Source organism: Oncorhynchus gorbuscha, linkage group LG01, assembly GCF_021184085.1.
Source record: "Oncorhynchus gorbuscha isolate QuinsamMale2020 ecotype Even-year linkage group LG01, OgorEven_v1.0, whole genome shotgun sequence".
Taxonomy (NCBI): domain Eukaryota; kingdom Metazoa; phylum Chordata; class Actinopteri; order Salmoniformes; family Salmonidae; genus Oncorhynchus; species Oncorhynchus gorbuscha.
This window is the reverse complement of record NC_060173.1, coordinates 21,151,708-21,166,834: the sequence shown is the minus strand read 5'-3', so window position 1 is coordinate 21,166,834 and position 15,127 is coordinate 21,151,708. Positions and strand designations below refer to the sequence as shown.

General features: G+C 42.5%; 1 protein-coding gene across 1 annotated transcript; it reads left to right on the top strand.

Annotated features, from left to right (window-relative positions):
- Positions 1-4,131: 4,131 nt before the first annotated feature.
- Positions 4,132-13,569, top strand: LOC124001211 (protein FAM180A-like). Its single transcript, XM_046307876.1, has 3 exons — positions 4,132-4,324; positions 11,969-12,066; positions 12,180-13,569. Exons 1-3 carry the CDS (start codon positions 4,135-4,137, stop codon positions 12,525-12,527), a joined length of 636 nt encoding a protein of 211 aa, XP_046163832.1. The 5' UTR covers positions 4,132-4,134; the 3' UTR covers positions 12,528-13,569.
- The last annotated feature ends 1,558 nt before the right edge of the window (positions 13,570-15,127 follow it).

The following is a 15,127-nucleotide window of genomic DNA, read 5'->3' as shown; positions in this document are numbered from 1 at the left end:
CGGATCACCACCTCAAGCTGAACCTCGGCAAGACGGAGCTGCTCTTCCTCCCGGGGAAGGACTGCCCGTTCCATGATCTCGCCATCACGGTTGACAACTCCATTGTGTCCTCCTCCCAGAGCGCCAAGAACCTTGGCGTGATCCTGGACAACACCCTGTCGTTCTCAACTAACATCAAGGCGGTGGCCCGTTCCTGTAGGTTCATGCTCTACAACATCCGCAGAGTACGACCCTGCCTCACACAGGAAGCGGCGCAGGTCCTAATCCAGGCACTTGTCATCTCCCGTCTGGATTACTGCAACTCGCTGTTGGATGGGCTCCCTGCCTGTGCCATTAAACCCCTTCAACTCATCCAGAACGCCGCAGCCCGTCTGGTGTTCAACCTTCCCAAGTTCTCTCACGTCACCCCGCTCCTCCGTTCTCTCCACTGGCTTCCAGTTGAAGCTCGCATCCGCTACAAGACCATGGTGCTTGCCTACGGAGCTGTGAGGGGAACGGCACCTCAGTACCTCCAGGCTCTGATCAGGCCCTACACCCAAACAAGGGCACTGCGTTCATCCACCTCTGGCCTGCTCGCCTCCCTACCACTGAGGAAGTACAGCTCCCGCTCAGCCCAGTCAAAACTGTTCGCTGCCCTGGCCCCCCAATGGTGGAACAAACTCCCTCACGACGCCAGGACAGCGGAGTCAATCACCACCTTCCGGAGACACCTGAAACCCCACCTCTTTAAGGAATACCTAGGATAGGTTAAGTAATCCCTCTCATCCCACCCCCCCTAAGTTTTAGATGCACTATTGTTAAGTGACTGTCCCACTGGATGTCATAAGGTGAATGCACCAATTTGTAAGTCGCTCTGGATAAGAGCGTCTGCTAAATGACTTAAATGTAAAATGTTAAATGTAATGTAATGAATTATAGGTCATATTTCATAGAAATCTGAAATACGGGCCAGATACTTGAAGGGTTTGTTCTAGATGTGACAGTGAGTACTACATGTTTTACTCTTCTGGCTCTGTTGCATAACTCCAGTCCTAGAATTCTGTTAGTACTTAAGCATGTCCTGAAGAAAGTTCCTCACATATTTAAGTTTGTCAATAGATAACTTTACTTCTACAATAGATAACTGTACTTCAACAATAGATAACTGTACTTCAACAATATATAACTTTACTTCTACTATAGATAACTGTACTTCAACAATAGATAACTTTTCTTCTACAAAAGATAACTGTACTTCTACAATAGATAACTGTACTTCAACAATAGATAACTGTACTTCAACAATATATAACTTTACTTCAACAATATATAACTTTACTTCTACAATAGATAACTGTACTTCTACAATATATAACTTTACTTCTACGATAGATAACTGTTCTTCTACAAAAGACAAGTGTACTTCTACAAAAGATAACTGTACTTCAACAATATATAACTTTACTTCTACAATAGATAACTGTACTTCTACAATATATAACTTTACTTCTACAATAGATAACTGTACTTCAACAATAGATAACTTTACTTCTACAATAAATAACTGTACTTCAACAATATATAACTTTACTTCTACAATAGATAACTGTACTTCAACAATAGATAACTTTACTTCTACAATAGATAACTGTACTTCAACAATAGATAACTTTACTTCTACAATAGATAACTGTACTTCTACAATATATAACTGTACTTAAACAATAGATAACTGTACTTCAACAATAGATAACTTTACTTCTACAATAGATAACTGTACTTCAACAATAGATAACTTTACTTCTACAATAGATAACTGTACTTCTACAATATATAACTGTACTTCAACAATAGATAACTTTACTTCTACAATAGATAACTGTACTTCAACAATAGATAACTGTACTTCTACAATAGATAACTGTACTTCTACAATATATAACTGTACTTCAACAATAGATAACTGTACTTCAACAATAGATAACTTTACTTCTACTATAGATAACTGTACTTCAACAATAGATAACTTTACTTCTACTATAGATAACTGTTCTTCTACAAAAGATAACTGTACTTCTACAATAGATAACTGTATTTCTACTTCTACTATACTTTTTGCAAAGCTATGTCTATTTGGACATGACTTTTACTGTAACAGCATAAAGACAATTACCTTCTCCCCTTTTCTAGTAATTTAATGAAACTAGATAAATATTCACTCACATATCAATTATTTCACATCCTCACAGACTGTGGTATTACTAATAGGGCTAGGAGAAGAAACTACATTACACAGGGCAACTCTTTGAATTGGAGTGTGACCAAAAACAACCCATTTTCTTTTAATTTCCCCTGTGAGAATAGAATGTTTGTTCAACTTATTGTGTTCTCATTTAGAGATTCTATGGTGGCCCCATCCATCTTTCCAACTTTAACACTGTCTCTGCATTCCCTGGCAGCTTCATGACTGCCACATCTCATCAGCATGAGAGTGTCTCACTGGTCCTAAAGAGAGAGGAGTTCAACTTCGAATTGGAGGATGAATTATTAGTTAAGGAAAAACTGAGCTCTTTCTGAATCATTTTTTTTTTACTGTTACAACTATTGTTAGCTATAAGTTGCACAGAATGAAGCAAATTACATAACACTACTAAATCACACATTTCTTCTTTGTGATGTTTCTTCTTTTGGTGATCTTACTGCTTCAGATGGTTTGTATATAGGCGTTGGCTGTGCTCCATTCCACTGTGTGTTTGGATAGCTATAATCTCTAGTAATAAATAATAATACTCATAATAATCATAATCATAATAATACATTTAATTTGTAGAGCAACAATATGCTGTGTTGGGTTGTGTGTTTGGAGTGTGAAGTCTCTACACTCCACCTCCCAGAAAACAAAACTGGGTTGGTTCCCTGAAGTGTTCCTGGCACAGACACACACGTTCCAAGTTCCAACCCTCCCAAGGATCCTCTCGTTAGCATAAGCAGAACTAATGTTGACCATACAGAAACATGGTTCAGCAGTCTGGACAACAATGAATGCTTGCATTCATCCATTCACAAACGTCAAACTCAAGGCAGAGTCCAGTAATATGTCCTCAAAGCATTTTTTAAACAAAAAGGGAGCATACACTGATTATACAGTTGCATTGAGTTGCATCCCACCTTTTGCCTTCAGAACAGCTTCAATTCATTGTGGAATGGACTTTACAAGGTGTCGAAAGCATTTCACACAGATACTGGCCCGTGTTGACTCCAGTGCTTCCCACAGTTATCAAGTTGGTTGGATGTCCTTTGGGTGGAGGAACATTCTTGATACACACGGAAACTGTTGAGCATGACAAACCCAGCAGAGTTGCAGTTCTTGACACAAGCCTGGCACCAACTATCGTACCCTGTTCAAAGGCACTTAAATATTTTGTCTTGCCCATTCACCCTCTTGAATGGCACACATACACAATCCATGTCTAAGTTTTCTAAAGGCTTAGAAATCCTTCTTTAACCTGTCTCCTCCCCTTCATCTACACTGATTGAAGTGGATTTAACAAGTGACATCAGTAAGGGATCATAGCTTTCACCTGGATTCACCTGGTCAGTCCATGTCGTGGAAAGAGCAGGTGTTCTTAATGTTTTGTGTACTCAGTGTATATTATTGATGAACACAAGATGTTCCACAGAAGAAACTGGACTGCACTTATTAACATCAATGTAATTAACGTGATCAGGACTAGGAGGACTGTTCAGCATTAAGGAGAAGGAGGAAGAAGAGAAAAGGAAGATAATGAAAGAGAAAAAAGGAAATGATCGTAAGGCGCGCTTACGGTCAGAAGAGGACAAGGAGGCAACAGTAAGAAGTAGACGTGTCTCTCTGGGTCTGATGACTGCCAGATGACAGCAGAGAGAGAGAGAGAGAGAGAGAGAGAGAGAGAGAGAGAGAGAGAGAGAGAGAGAGAGAGAGAGAGAGAGAGAGAGAGAGAGAGAGAGAGAGAGAGAGAGAGAGAGAGAGAGAGAGAGAGAGAGAGAGAGAGAGAGAGAGAGAGAGAGAGAGAGAGAGAGAGAGAGAGAGAGAGAGAGAGAGAGAGAGAGAGAGAGAGAGAGAGAGAGAGAGAGAGAGAGAGAGAGAATATTTCAGAAAGGAGGAGCGCTGTTGCCATGGTGGGATGGTCTGAGGTTTTTCCCAGTGGAGTGACTGTGGTCCTTGATCGTGGTCCTCGACCTGTGGCTCTGTCCAGTCTGTCCCTGGCTACTGGATGCCAGGTCGCCATGATGCCCTGGAAGATGGTCATTGTTGCACTATTTTACTGCAATATCCACACATGTGCCACTTATCGGCATAACAAAGGTAAGAATATCTTCACCCATATTAATGTGTTCAATTGGAAATGTTATACAGTTTACAGTATGTTTAAAATCAAATCAAATCAAATTTTATTTGTCACATACACATGGTTAGCAGATGTTAATGTGAGTGTAGCGAAATGCTTGTGCTTCTAGTTCCGACAATGCAGTGATAACCAACAAGTAATCTAACTAACAATTCCAAAACTACTGTCTTATACACAGTGTAAGGGGATAAGGAACATGTACATAAGGATATATGAATGAGTGATGGTACAGAGCAGCATACAGTAGATGGTATCGAGTACAGTATATACATATGAGATGAGTGTGTAGACAAAGTAAACAAAGTGGCATAGTAAAGTGGCTAGTGATACATGTGTTACATAAGGATGCAGTCGATGATGTAGAGTACAGTATATACATATGCATATGAGATGAATAATGTAGGGTAAGTAACATTATATAAGGTAGCATAGTTTAAAGTGGCTAGTGATATATTTACATCATTTCCCATCAATTCCCATTATTAAAATGGCTGGAGTTGGGTCAGTGTCAATGACAGTGTGTTGGCAGCAGCCACTCAGTGTTAGTGGTGGCTGTTTAACAGTCTGATGGCCTTGAGATAGAAGCTGTTTTTCAGTCTCTCGGTCCCAGCTTTGATCCTGTACTGACCTCGCCTTCTGGATGATAGCGGGGTGAACAGGCAGTGGTTCGGGTGGTTGATGTCCTTGATGATCTTTATGGCCTTCCTGTAACAACGGGTGGTGTAGGTGTCCTGGAGGGCAGGTAGTTTGCCCCCGGTGATGCGTTGTGCAGTCCTCACTACCCTCTGGAGAGCCTTACGGTTGAGGGCGGAGCAGTTGCCGTACCAGGCGGTGATACAGCCCGCCAGGATGCTCTCGATTGTGCATCTGTAGAAGTTTGTGAGTGCTTTTGGTGACAAGCCGAATTTCTTCAGCCTCCTGAGGTTGAATAGGCGCTGCTGCGCCTTCTTCACGACGCTGTCAGTGTGAGTGGACCAATTCAGTTTGTCTGTGATGTGTATGCCGAGGAACTTAAAACTAGCTACCCTCTCCACTACTGTTCCATCGATGTGGATAGGGGGTGTTCCCTCTGCTGTTTCCTGAAGTCCACAATCATCTCCTTAGTTTTGTTGACGTTGAGTGTGAGGTTATTTTCCTGACACCACACTCCGAGGGCCCTCACCTCCTCCCTGTAGGCTGTCTCGTCGTTGTTGGTAATCAAGCCTACCACTGTTGTGTCGTCCGCAAACTTGATGATTGAGTTGGAGGCGTGCGTGGCCACGCAGTCGTGGGTGAACAGGGAGTACAGGAGAGGGCTCAGAACGCACCCTTGTGGGGCCCCGTGTTGAGGATCAGCGGGGAGGAGATGTTGTTGCCTACCCTCACCACCTGGGGGCGGCCCGTCAGGAAGTCCAGTACCCAGTTGCACAGGGCGGGGTCGAGACCCAGGGTCTCGAGCTTGATGACGAGCTTGGAGGGTACTATGGTGTTGAATGCCGAGCTGTAGTCGATGAACAGCATTCTCACATAGGTATTCCTCTTGTCCAGGTGGGTTAGGGCAGTGTGCAGTGTGGTTGAGATTGCATCGTCTGTGGACCTATTTGGGCGGTAAGCAAATTGGAGTGGGTCTAGGGTGTCAGGTAGGGTGGAGGTGATATGGTCCTTGACTAGTCTCTCAAAGCACTTCATGATGACGGAAGTGAGTGCTACGGGGCGGTAGTCGTTTAGCTCAGTTACCTTAGCTTTCTTGGGAACAGGAACAATGGTGGCCCTCTTGAAGCATGTGGGAACAGCAGACTGGTATAGGGATTGATTGAATATGTCCGTAAACACACCGGCCAGCTGGTCTGCGCATGCTCTGAGGGCGCGGCTGGGGATGCCGTCTGGGCCTGCAGCCTTGCGAGGGTTAACACGTTTAAATGTCTTACTCACCTCGGCTGCAGTGAAGGAGAGACCGCATGTTTCCGTTGCAGGCCGTGTCAGTGGCACTGTATTGTCCTCAAAGCGGGCAAAAAGTTATTTAGTCTGCCTGGGAGCAAGACATCCTGGTCCGTGACTGGGCTGGATTTCATCTTGTAGTCCGTGATTGACTGTAGACCCTGCCACATGCCTCTTGTGTCTGAGCCATTGAATTGAGATTCCACTTTGTCTCTGTACTGACGCTTAGCTTGTTTAATAGCCTTACGGAGGGAATAGCTGCACTGTTTGTATTCAGTCATGTTGCCAGACACCTTGCCCTGATTAAAAGCAGTGGTTCGCGCTTTCAGGTTCACGCGAATGCTGCCATCAATCCACGGTTTCTGGTTAGGGAATGTTTTTATCGTTGCTATGGGAACGACATCTTCGACGCACGTTCTAATGAACTCGCACACCGAATCAGCGTATTCGTCAATATTCCCATCTGACGCAATACGAAACATGTCCCAGTCCACGTGATGGAAGCAGTCTTGGAGTGTAGAGTCAGCTTGGTCTGACCAGCGTTGGACAGACCTCAGCGTGGGAGCCTCTTGTTTTAATTTCTGCCTGTAGGCAGGGATCAGCAAAATGGAGTCGTGGTCAGCTTTTCCGAAAGGGGGGCGGGGCAGGGCCTTATATGCGTCGCGGAAGTTAGAGTAACAATGATCCAAGGTTTTACCACCCCTGGTTGCGCAATCGATATGCAATGATTATGTTTAATGTTGCTGTGTAATTGTAACCTGTGCATTTGCCCTTTTAAAGGGTACGTTTTGCTGCAGTAGTTGTCCATAAATATAATTGATAGGAATGCACCTCATTCCCAGATGCTACACTAAACTCTAACCCTAAACTCAACAGTAATTCTGCCAAAAGAATTCAAGGCATTACTGAGAATCAGCTCATTGTGGATTAGAATATGTATCCAGTGATGGAAAGAAAGATGTAACGCTCTTATTCCAGAGAAAGGACAGATTAATGATCATTCTGTTATGATAGTCACAAAGTACAATATCATTCCTGGTATCAAATGTCAAGCTAAAGTCATTTTACATATGCTTCTTTCTTGGCCTCAGCATCGCCGTCTCAAATCCAGAAGACTAATACAGAATATAGACTTACCCTATCCCATCCCCATCACACAGAAAACTGCAATCAAAGGTTAGCCTAGTCACACATTTAATTCTGTCCTCTGTGCTTTGTCTGTCCAGCTCTAACCTCTGATTGAGCAAAGTCATTTCACAACAGTATGTGTTAACATGACTGATTAGTATGTACACAGATCCAGCAGCAGCATCCACCAGCACAGCTGGAACATGCTGCACACATCACAACAATGTGCAAGCTGTGTGGTGGGGAGTGTACTGGGGATATTTTGGTATTTTGATTTGTTTCTGTGTTTCTTTAGGGTTAAAGGAGGAGTGACATTGAAATCATTGTTTTCTCTCCAGCTGTTTCGATCCATCTGAAATTCAAGTGCCCTACAGATTGACCTTAATGATGCTGAGCAACTGTAGCAGTTCTATACTTGGTTGGATAAATGATTTAACATCAGAAAAATCCAGATAATTAGAATGGATAACTCTTTTGTACTGTATATACACTTGGAAAAAAGGGTTCTAAAAGGGTTCTGCAGCTATCCCCATAGGGTAACCTATTTTGGTTCCAGGTAGAACCCTTTTTTGTTCATGCTAGAACTCTTTTGGGTTCCATGTGGAACCCTCTGTGGAAAGGGTTCTACCTGGAACCAAAAGGTTTTTTAAAAGGGTTGACCTATGGGGACAGTATAAGAGGCCTTTTTGGTTCCAGATAGCATATTTTTCTCAAATAGTGTACAGGTGTAGCTGCCAAGAACTCACATTTCTGGTCCTGCAGAACAGTTGGGTCCCATTTTCTAGCACAATTAAACTATGGTCCTTAACGACTTGTATGTTTAAAGTTCCATTTCAGTTTATGTGTCGGCTACTGGGCTCAATGTGTGTATGAACTATCCGCATCTGTTTCTGATATGAAAACAATGAAAGGGCTCCAAATATGAACTGCAGCAGGAAACTGATAGGCCCCTGAAGAATGAAAAACACACCACCAAAAAGTTTTCAAAGCTGTCTTGAATCTGGCTAAATAAGGTATTTTGTGGTTTTTGTTTCAGTTATTGTAGATATTATGTGATGTGTTGTGGCAATTGGATCATACGGAAAAAAACATATTCTTAGAATGAGAGGATTGAGGCTCAAACAGTACAATGGCAGCTCAGGAGTACTGTCTTTCTAGCTTTTCTTGGATGACATTTGTTGATATTTGTTTATCATGGCTTTACTATGATTTGTGTATGGGTGGAGCATCTGGAACATTGTTTGACATGCTCTGGTATATCTGATGAAATCAAATCAACTTTGTGTTTGCTATTACACACATTCTGAAGTCATAGAAATCTCAATTACCTCAATGGAAAAGTAGTGATCAAATAGCATGAATTGTTTGATTTCATCATGGCATCAACAAATCTTATTAGCTGAATGTACTAAAATAAAGGCAAACAAAAACCTCCATGTAGAACATTTGACTATTTGTCAAATGTTTGTGAATAAAAATATTTGGAAAGTTTTGCCCACGATGGACAACATATATGTGCTAGTACACTCTTAGAAAACATAGTTTCAGAAAGGGTTCTTCAGCTGTCCCAATAGCAGCAACCTTTTTGGTTCCAAGTAGGACCCTTTTCAGTTCCAGGTAGAAGTAGAACCCATTTAGGTTCCATGTAGAAAGGGTTCGCTATGCAACCAAAAAGGGTTCTTCAAAGGGTTCTCCTATGGGGACAGCCGAAGAACCCTTTAAGGTTTGAGATAGCACTTTTTTTTCTAAGAGTGTATGCTTGTATGCTGAACCCTTCGTTTGTCTAGGTGTCTACTGCATGGCTTCTGTCTCTATGGTCCTAGGACACAGGTTTCCAGCTTGCAAACGATAGCTTTGTTATGACACACTCCTCTGCGCTTCCTGATGATTTTCTTCTAAACTTATCAGCCCTTCTTAAACAAGTACTATTTCAGGGCCTTCATTAGCTGGATTGACTGTAAACACCAAAGGAAGCACTGGAGAGAATATTCCAAAGTTTCATTCCTGGTATGTGCACTCAGGAATGTGCTCATGTCCAATAATGGATTTCCTCCTTAGAGTTTGTTTTTCAAAGAACATCTGAATAAGATTTGCTTGTCAATGCACACTGAGTTTACAAAACACTACGAATAACTTCTTAATATTCAAAAGCTTTGCACGTTTACAGCACCTCTATCTGACATTTTAATGGAGCTACAGTGGATATAGCTGCCAATTTACGGGATTCTGACCAAGTCTGCTATTTATATCGCAAATTCTAACCAGCAACCTTTCGGTTACTTGCCCAACGCTCCTAACTGCTAGATTACCTAATGCAGGAAAACTGAAATCCATTTTACCTCATTTCTACCAGCATGTCACCTGTGCTACTGGAGGAGACAAAACTCTAGATCACTTTTACTCCATACATAAATGTATACAAAGCTCTCCCTTGCCCTCCATTTGGCAAATCTGATCATCATTGTATCCTCCTGATTCTTGCTTGCAAGCAAAAATTCTGAAGTACCAATGACAGCTCAATACGGAAGTGGTCCGATGAAGCGGACGCTAAGCTACAGGACTGTTTCACTAGCACTGACTGGAATATGTTCCAGGATTCATCTGATTACATTGTTTACCACATCAGTTACCTGCTTCATTAATAAGTGCATCGATGATGTCATCCCCACAGTGACTGTATGTACATGTTGCAACCATAAGCCATAAATTACAGGCAATATCTGCACTGAGCTAAAGGCTAGAGCTGCTGCTTTCAAGGAGTGGGACACTAATCCAGACTCTTACAAAATATCCCACTATGACCTCCGACAAGCCATCAAACAGGCAAAGCATCATTACAGGACTAAGATGTAATCGTTCTACGCCGGCTCTAATGCTCGTCGGATGTGGCAGGACTTCTAAACTATCATGGATTACAAAGGGAAACCCAGCAACAAGCTTCCCAGTGACTTGAGCCCACCAGACGAGCTAAATGTCTTCTATGCTCACATCGAGGCAAGCAACACTGAACCATACATGAGAGCAGCAGCTGTTCCGGACGACTGTGTGATCACACTCTCCCTAGCCAATGTGAGTAAGACCGTTAAACAGATTAACATTCACAAGGCCGCAGGGCCAGATGGATTACCAGAATGCATGCTCTGAGCATGCGCTGACCAGCTGGCAAGTGTCTTCACTAATGCTCTCAATCCCTCTCTCTCTTTGTTCTCTATATTTTTTCCCTCTGTCATGTACAGAAACAATGCTTGTTCAGCATAACCGGTTTGTGTCTTTACAATATTTGTGGACTTGCGGAACTATGAATAGCTTTGATGTTATAGAACAGGGATCATCAATCAGATTCGGCCGCGGGCCAATTTTTTCTTGAGGGGATGATCAGGGGGTCGGAACATAAGTACAAATAATTTGTAGACTGCAAATTCACTGGAAGAAGCCCAAACAGATATAATATTTGACAAAAAAACAAATCATTTCAAACCTTGCTTGCTTTTGTATACGATCACCACTCTCTATTATGCTGGGAATAAAAAATCACTTGGGGCTGATTTCCTGGGTTTATTATAGTCTTTTATGTCCAACAATAAAAATCGAACAACAAAAACCCTTGGTGGTGGGGAATAAAACCACTCGCGGCCCAAATTTGGCCTGGGGACTGCCAGTTGAGAAACTCTGTCATAGAATGATTTACAATCCTGGATTTGGATTGAGATGAGAATCCAGATAGCAGATTTCAGTAAGTGGTGGTCCTTAACTCAAAAGATGAGTAGGTCAAATGTTATTTGGGAAGTGTCCTGCTATGACCAGGTCACATATTCTGGTTAGCACTCACTCTTAAAACCAGCATCCAACGTTGCTCTGGTAAGTGAGCTCTGGTATTTATGAAAAGTAGACTCATGTCCAAGTCAGTTGCTCTCTCTCTCTCTCTCTCTCTCTCTCTCTCTCTCTCTCTCTCTCTCTCTCTCTCTCTCTCTCTCTCTCTCTCTCTCTCTCTCTCTCTCTCTCTCTCTCTCTCTCTCTCTCTCTGTCTCTCTCTGTGTCTCTCTCTGTCTCTCTCTCTCTGTCTCTCTCTCTCTCTCTCTCCTCTCTCTCTCTCTCTCTCTCTCTCTCTCTCTCTCTCTCTCTTTCTCTCTGTCTCTCTCTCTCTCCCTCTCTCTCTCTCTCTCCCTCTCTCTCTCTCTCTCTCTCATCCCATGTGCCTCTCTGCTTTGAATTCTCTGCCTTTGAAGCCTGAGGTCATTTCTTACAGTCTGCTGATCAGAGCTATTCGTAAGGTCACACATTTCAGGTTTCTCAACTGAACCGCGTGGTGCTCTATGGTCCTCACATGTCTGTGAAAATTATGGCTGTAAAGTCTACCCTGTTATATACAGTACCTGTCAAGCCATGCAAGGTGTACTGTATGTTAGCCTTGTCTCGGGAATTCATCTTAATATGCAATACATCTGGTTCAAGCCACATGGTCCGCATCGCATGAGGAAACCCTAGGCAAGAGTTAAAGAGAAAGTAGTAGGTTGGATAACATTCTATCTCTTTCTCTCTCTCCCTCCCTCTTTCAGTCCTTTACCCATCAACGTTTCGAGTGAAGAGAGGAATGGCATCAATGGTGAACCCCACTTTTCAGAACTCCATAGAGGATGTCAATTTACTATTTGAGGTGAGACATTTTCCTTGGATAACTACAGTAGCAAATATTGTATGAATCCTCTAAGTTGGCAACCAAAAATATGGGTTTGTAATGAGTCTACTGTTTTTGGCTGTGCTGTGTAGATTCTGCTGGCTGGCCTGCAGTTTGGAGACGAGCACACTCTGTTCTCCGTGCAGGACGAAGAGTTGGCCTCCCTGCGGAAGACCAAAAAGCTGGAAGTCATCTGCGAGGACATCCTGCCCAAAACACTCTCTGATATCCGTCGCCTGACCTCTGACCTTTCCAATCACATGGGCCACCTGCGCCTGGAGGACTTTGAGCGCACTGTGCTGACCATGGTGTACACCGCCCAGCGGCTGGCCAACGCTACCACAGACCATCAAAGAGACTTGTGGGCAGAGTCCTTTGTCAGTTTGTACAGAGCTATCAAGCTGGACCTGACAGCTGAGAACGACCTCACAGCTAAATGATATCGCAATGTTGGGGATTGATACTGCCTTTATTTCCAGATCTCTATTGGAGAAGGAATTTCTCTCATTTTCTATTATTCATTATAGATACGATGTTTCAGCATGATATTCTTGGCAACTCTTGAGTACTATCGTATCACATGGACTCAAAATTAAAGTTTCTGAGATATACTTTAATCCTATTGCTGTTTTTTAAATGCATTGGGACAAAATATTTATTTGATTTATTTCAAACTTTTTACAAGGTTTATTACTAGTGTTACCCTGAACCAACTTGGAAATGCAGAGAAATCAGTATGATTATTATCATTTTAAAAATCAAGGTTTTTCTTTAAAAAGCACAAATTTTTGTAAAATTTGTATACAGTTCTTATACATAGTGTTATCATTAAATACAAGATCCACTGAAAAGAAAAAAATATTAACAATGTACAACATTTCCAAGCAAAAATGTATTCACACCCCAAAAAGCCAAAAGATCCCTGCCAAAAGTTCATTTAGAAAATACAAAGCAAACCTATACAAGGGCCAGGATTCAATCCGATCAGTGGTAACAATCATTACCAGACAAAAGCAGAGCTTCTCATAGATTCTTTTGTGGGACATTTATCTGCATTACATGCTGACCATACCGCACGCACCGCGTGCGTTGCAAAATACACATACATACATCAATCATTGCACTCACACTGCTCACGCAAGTCAGCAAGCATCTGCGTTGCCAGGTGCTAAAATATAACTTGGTTGCATTTGTGGCGCTCAACGCGCTGCAAGTCCTTCCTCTCCCATCTCCTCATTGGTTATTAGGAGCATATACCAACATAGGTGATTGAAAGATGAACTGAGATCCACACTCCAGTCGGTTGTGGTAATGCACCTTAAAGTTGGTTGCCAACCGGCATTTAAAGTCCTAATAATAAAGAAGAAGCCTGAAGGAAGGAGGAGAGATGACTAGAAACTAATTTGGTTTACCGTTTTATCTGTGGATTAATCGTTGGAGTAGAGTACTTGGCGGCAGTGTAGCCTAGTGCTTAGAGTGTTGGACTAGTAACCGAAAGGTTGCAAGTTCAAATCCCTGAGCTGACAAGGTACAAATCTGTCGTTCTGTCCCTGAACAGGCAGTTAACCCACTGTTCCTAGGCCGTCATTGAAAAAAATAATTTGTTCTTAACTGACTTGCCTAGTAAAATAAATTTAAAAATCACTTGTGCATTTCAGGTAAAATAACAACCCAATGGTGCACGCAGATGTTAGAGCTGTCAATATGTATAGCAGCAGCTGTTGTAGTCATTGTCATGAAACCACACCTGTCCTGATATCCTAGCCATGTTAAAGGTTCAGAATGAGAAAGTGCAGGCTTTATAGAAATAATTACACATTTAAAGTCACTAAACAACATAACAGGGATTTATATCAATGTAATCAAGATGTACATTACATCCCACATTCCAGTGGGATGGCTGCATGGGATTTCTACTAATTCTACTGGGTGCATCCAATGGCAATGTGTGCGATAGGTAATGCCAGGAGCCGCTTGTGGATTATTACAGCTCTAATGCAGTTACACCTCCGACACTGCCTAAACAAAAACAAAGCTATGCGTTTGTTGGCTAATGAGGGTTACTGCTAATCTGATTCTGGCCAAGAAGTGAGTAGAAAATGTCTGACTAAATAAGTATGGATAGCGTTCTTTTACAGCACATATGTCAGAGTCAAGGCCCGCGGGCCACATCCGGCCCGCGAGAAGGTTTTTTACGGCCCCTGGGATGATCTTGATTTATTATTAGAACCGGCCCGCAGACCGCAGCAAGCCGGCAGCCCGCAGATCTTTTACACGCACCAATACTACATTTCCCACAATGCAACGGTGACGCACCGAGCAGTAGGCTGCTTCATTTCAATATTTATTGGCACAGCAGTTGTCAGCATCACAGTAAAATTAACTTTCAGATACCCATCAAAAATGGCAAAACGGAAGGTGGACACTGAGAACCGGGGGTTTCAAACAAGGTGGGAGTCGGAGTATTTGTTCACGGAGGTAGCTGGAAAACCTGTGTGTCTTCTGTGTGGAGAAAGTGTGGCGGTACTGAAAGAGTATAATCTGAGACGACATTATGAAACGAAACACGCGGACAAAAACAAGAATATGGACATGGAACAAAGGCTACAAAAGGCAGAGGAATTAAAACGAGGCCTCAAATCTCGACAGGCTCTGTTCAAAAAAGCCAAATCACAAGGCCAGGCTGCTGTCAAGGCCAGTTTTATTTTGGCAGAAGAGATCGCTAAATCAGCCCGGCCATTTACGGAGGGGGATTTCATCAAAACTGCATGATTAAAGTTTGTGACGAAGTTTGCCCAGAAAAAGGCAACTCTTTTTAAATGTGAGTCTGAGCAGAAACACCATTGCCGAGAGAGTAGACCAGTTGTCCATCAATCTAAAAGAGCAGCTTGTGAAAAAGGGAAAAGATTTCATTGCATATTCCTTGGCTGTGGATGAGAGCACCGACATTTCTGACATTGCCCAGTTGTCAATTTTCATCCGCGGAGTGGACTCCAGCCTAAGCGTGACAGAGGAGTTTTTGGCTTTACGTCCTATGCAT

Coding starts and splice junctions, on each gene's coding strand:
- LOC124001211 (XM_046307876.1), top strand. CDS start 4,135: ATGGTGGGATGGTCTGAGGTTTTTCCCAGTGGAGTGACTGTGGTCCTT. Junction 4,325..11,968: donor CACTTATCGGCATAACAAAG/GTAAGAATATCT, acceptor TCCCTCTTTCAG/TCCTTTACCCATCAACGTTT. Junction 12,067..12,179: donor ATGTCAATTTACTATTTGAG/GTGAGACATTTT, acceptor TGTGCTGTGTAG/ATTCTGCTGGCTGGCCTGCA.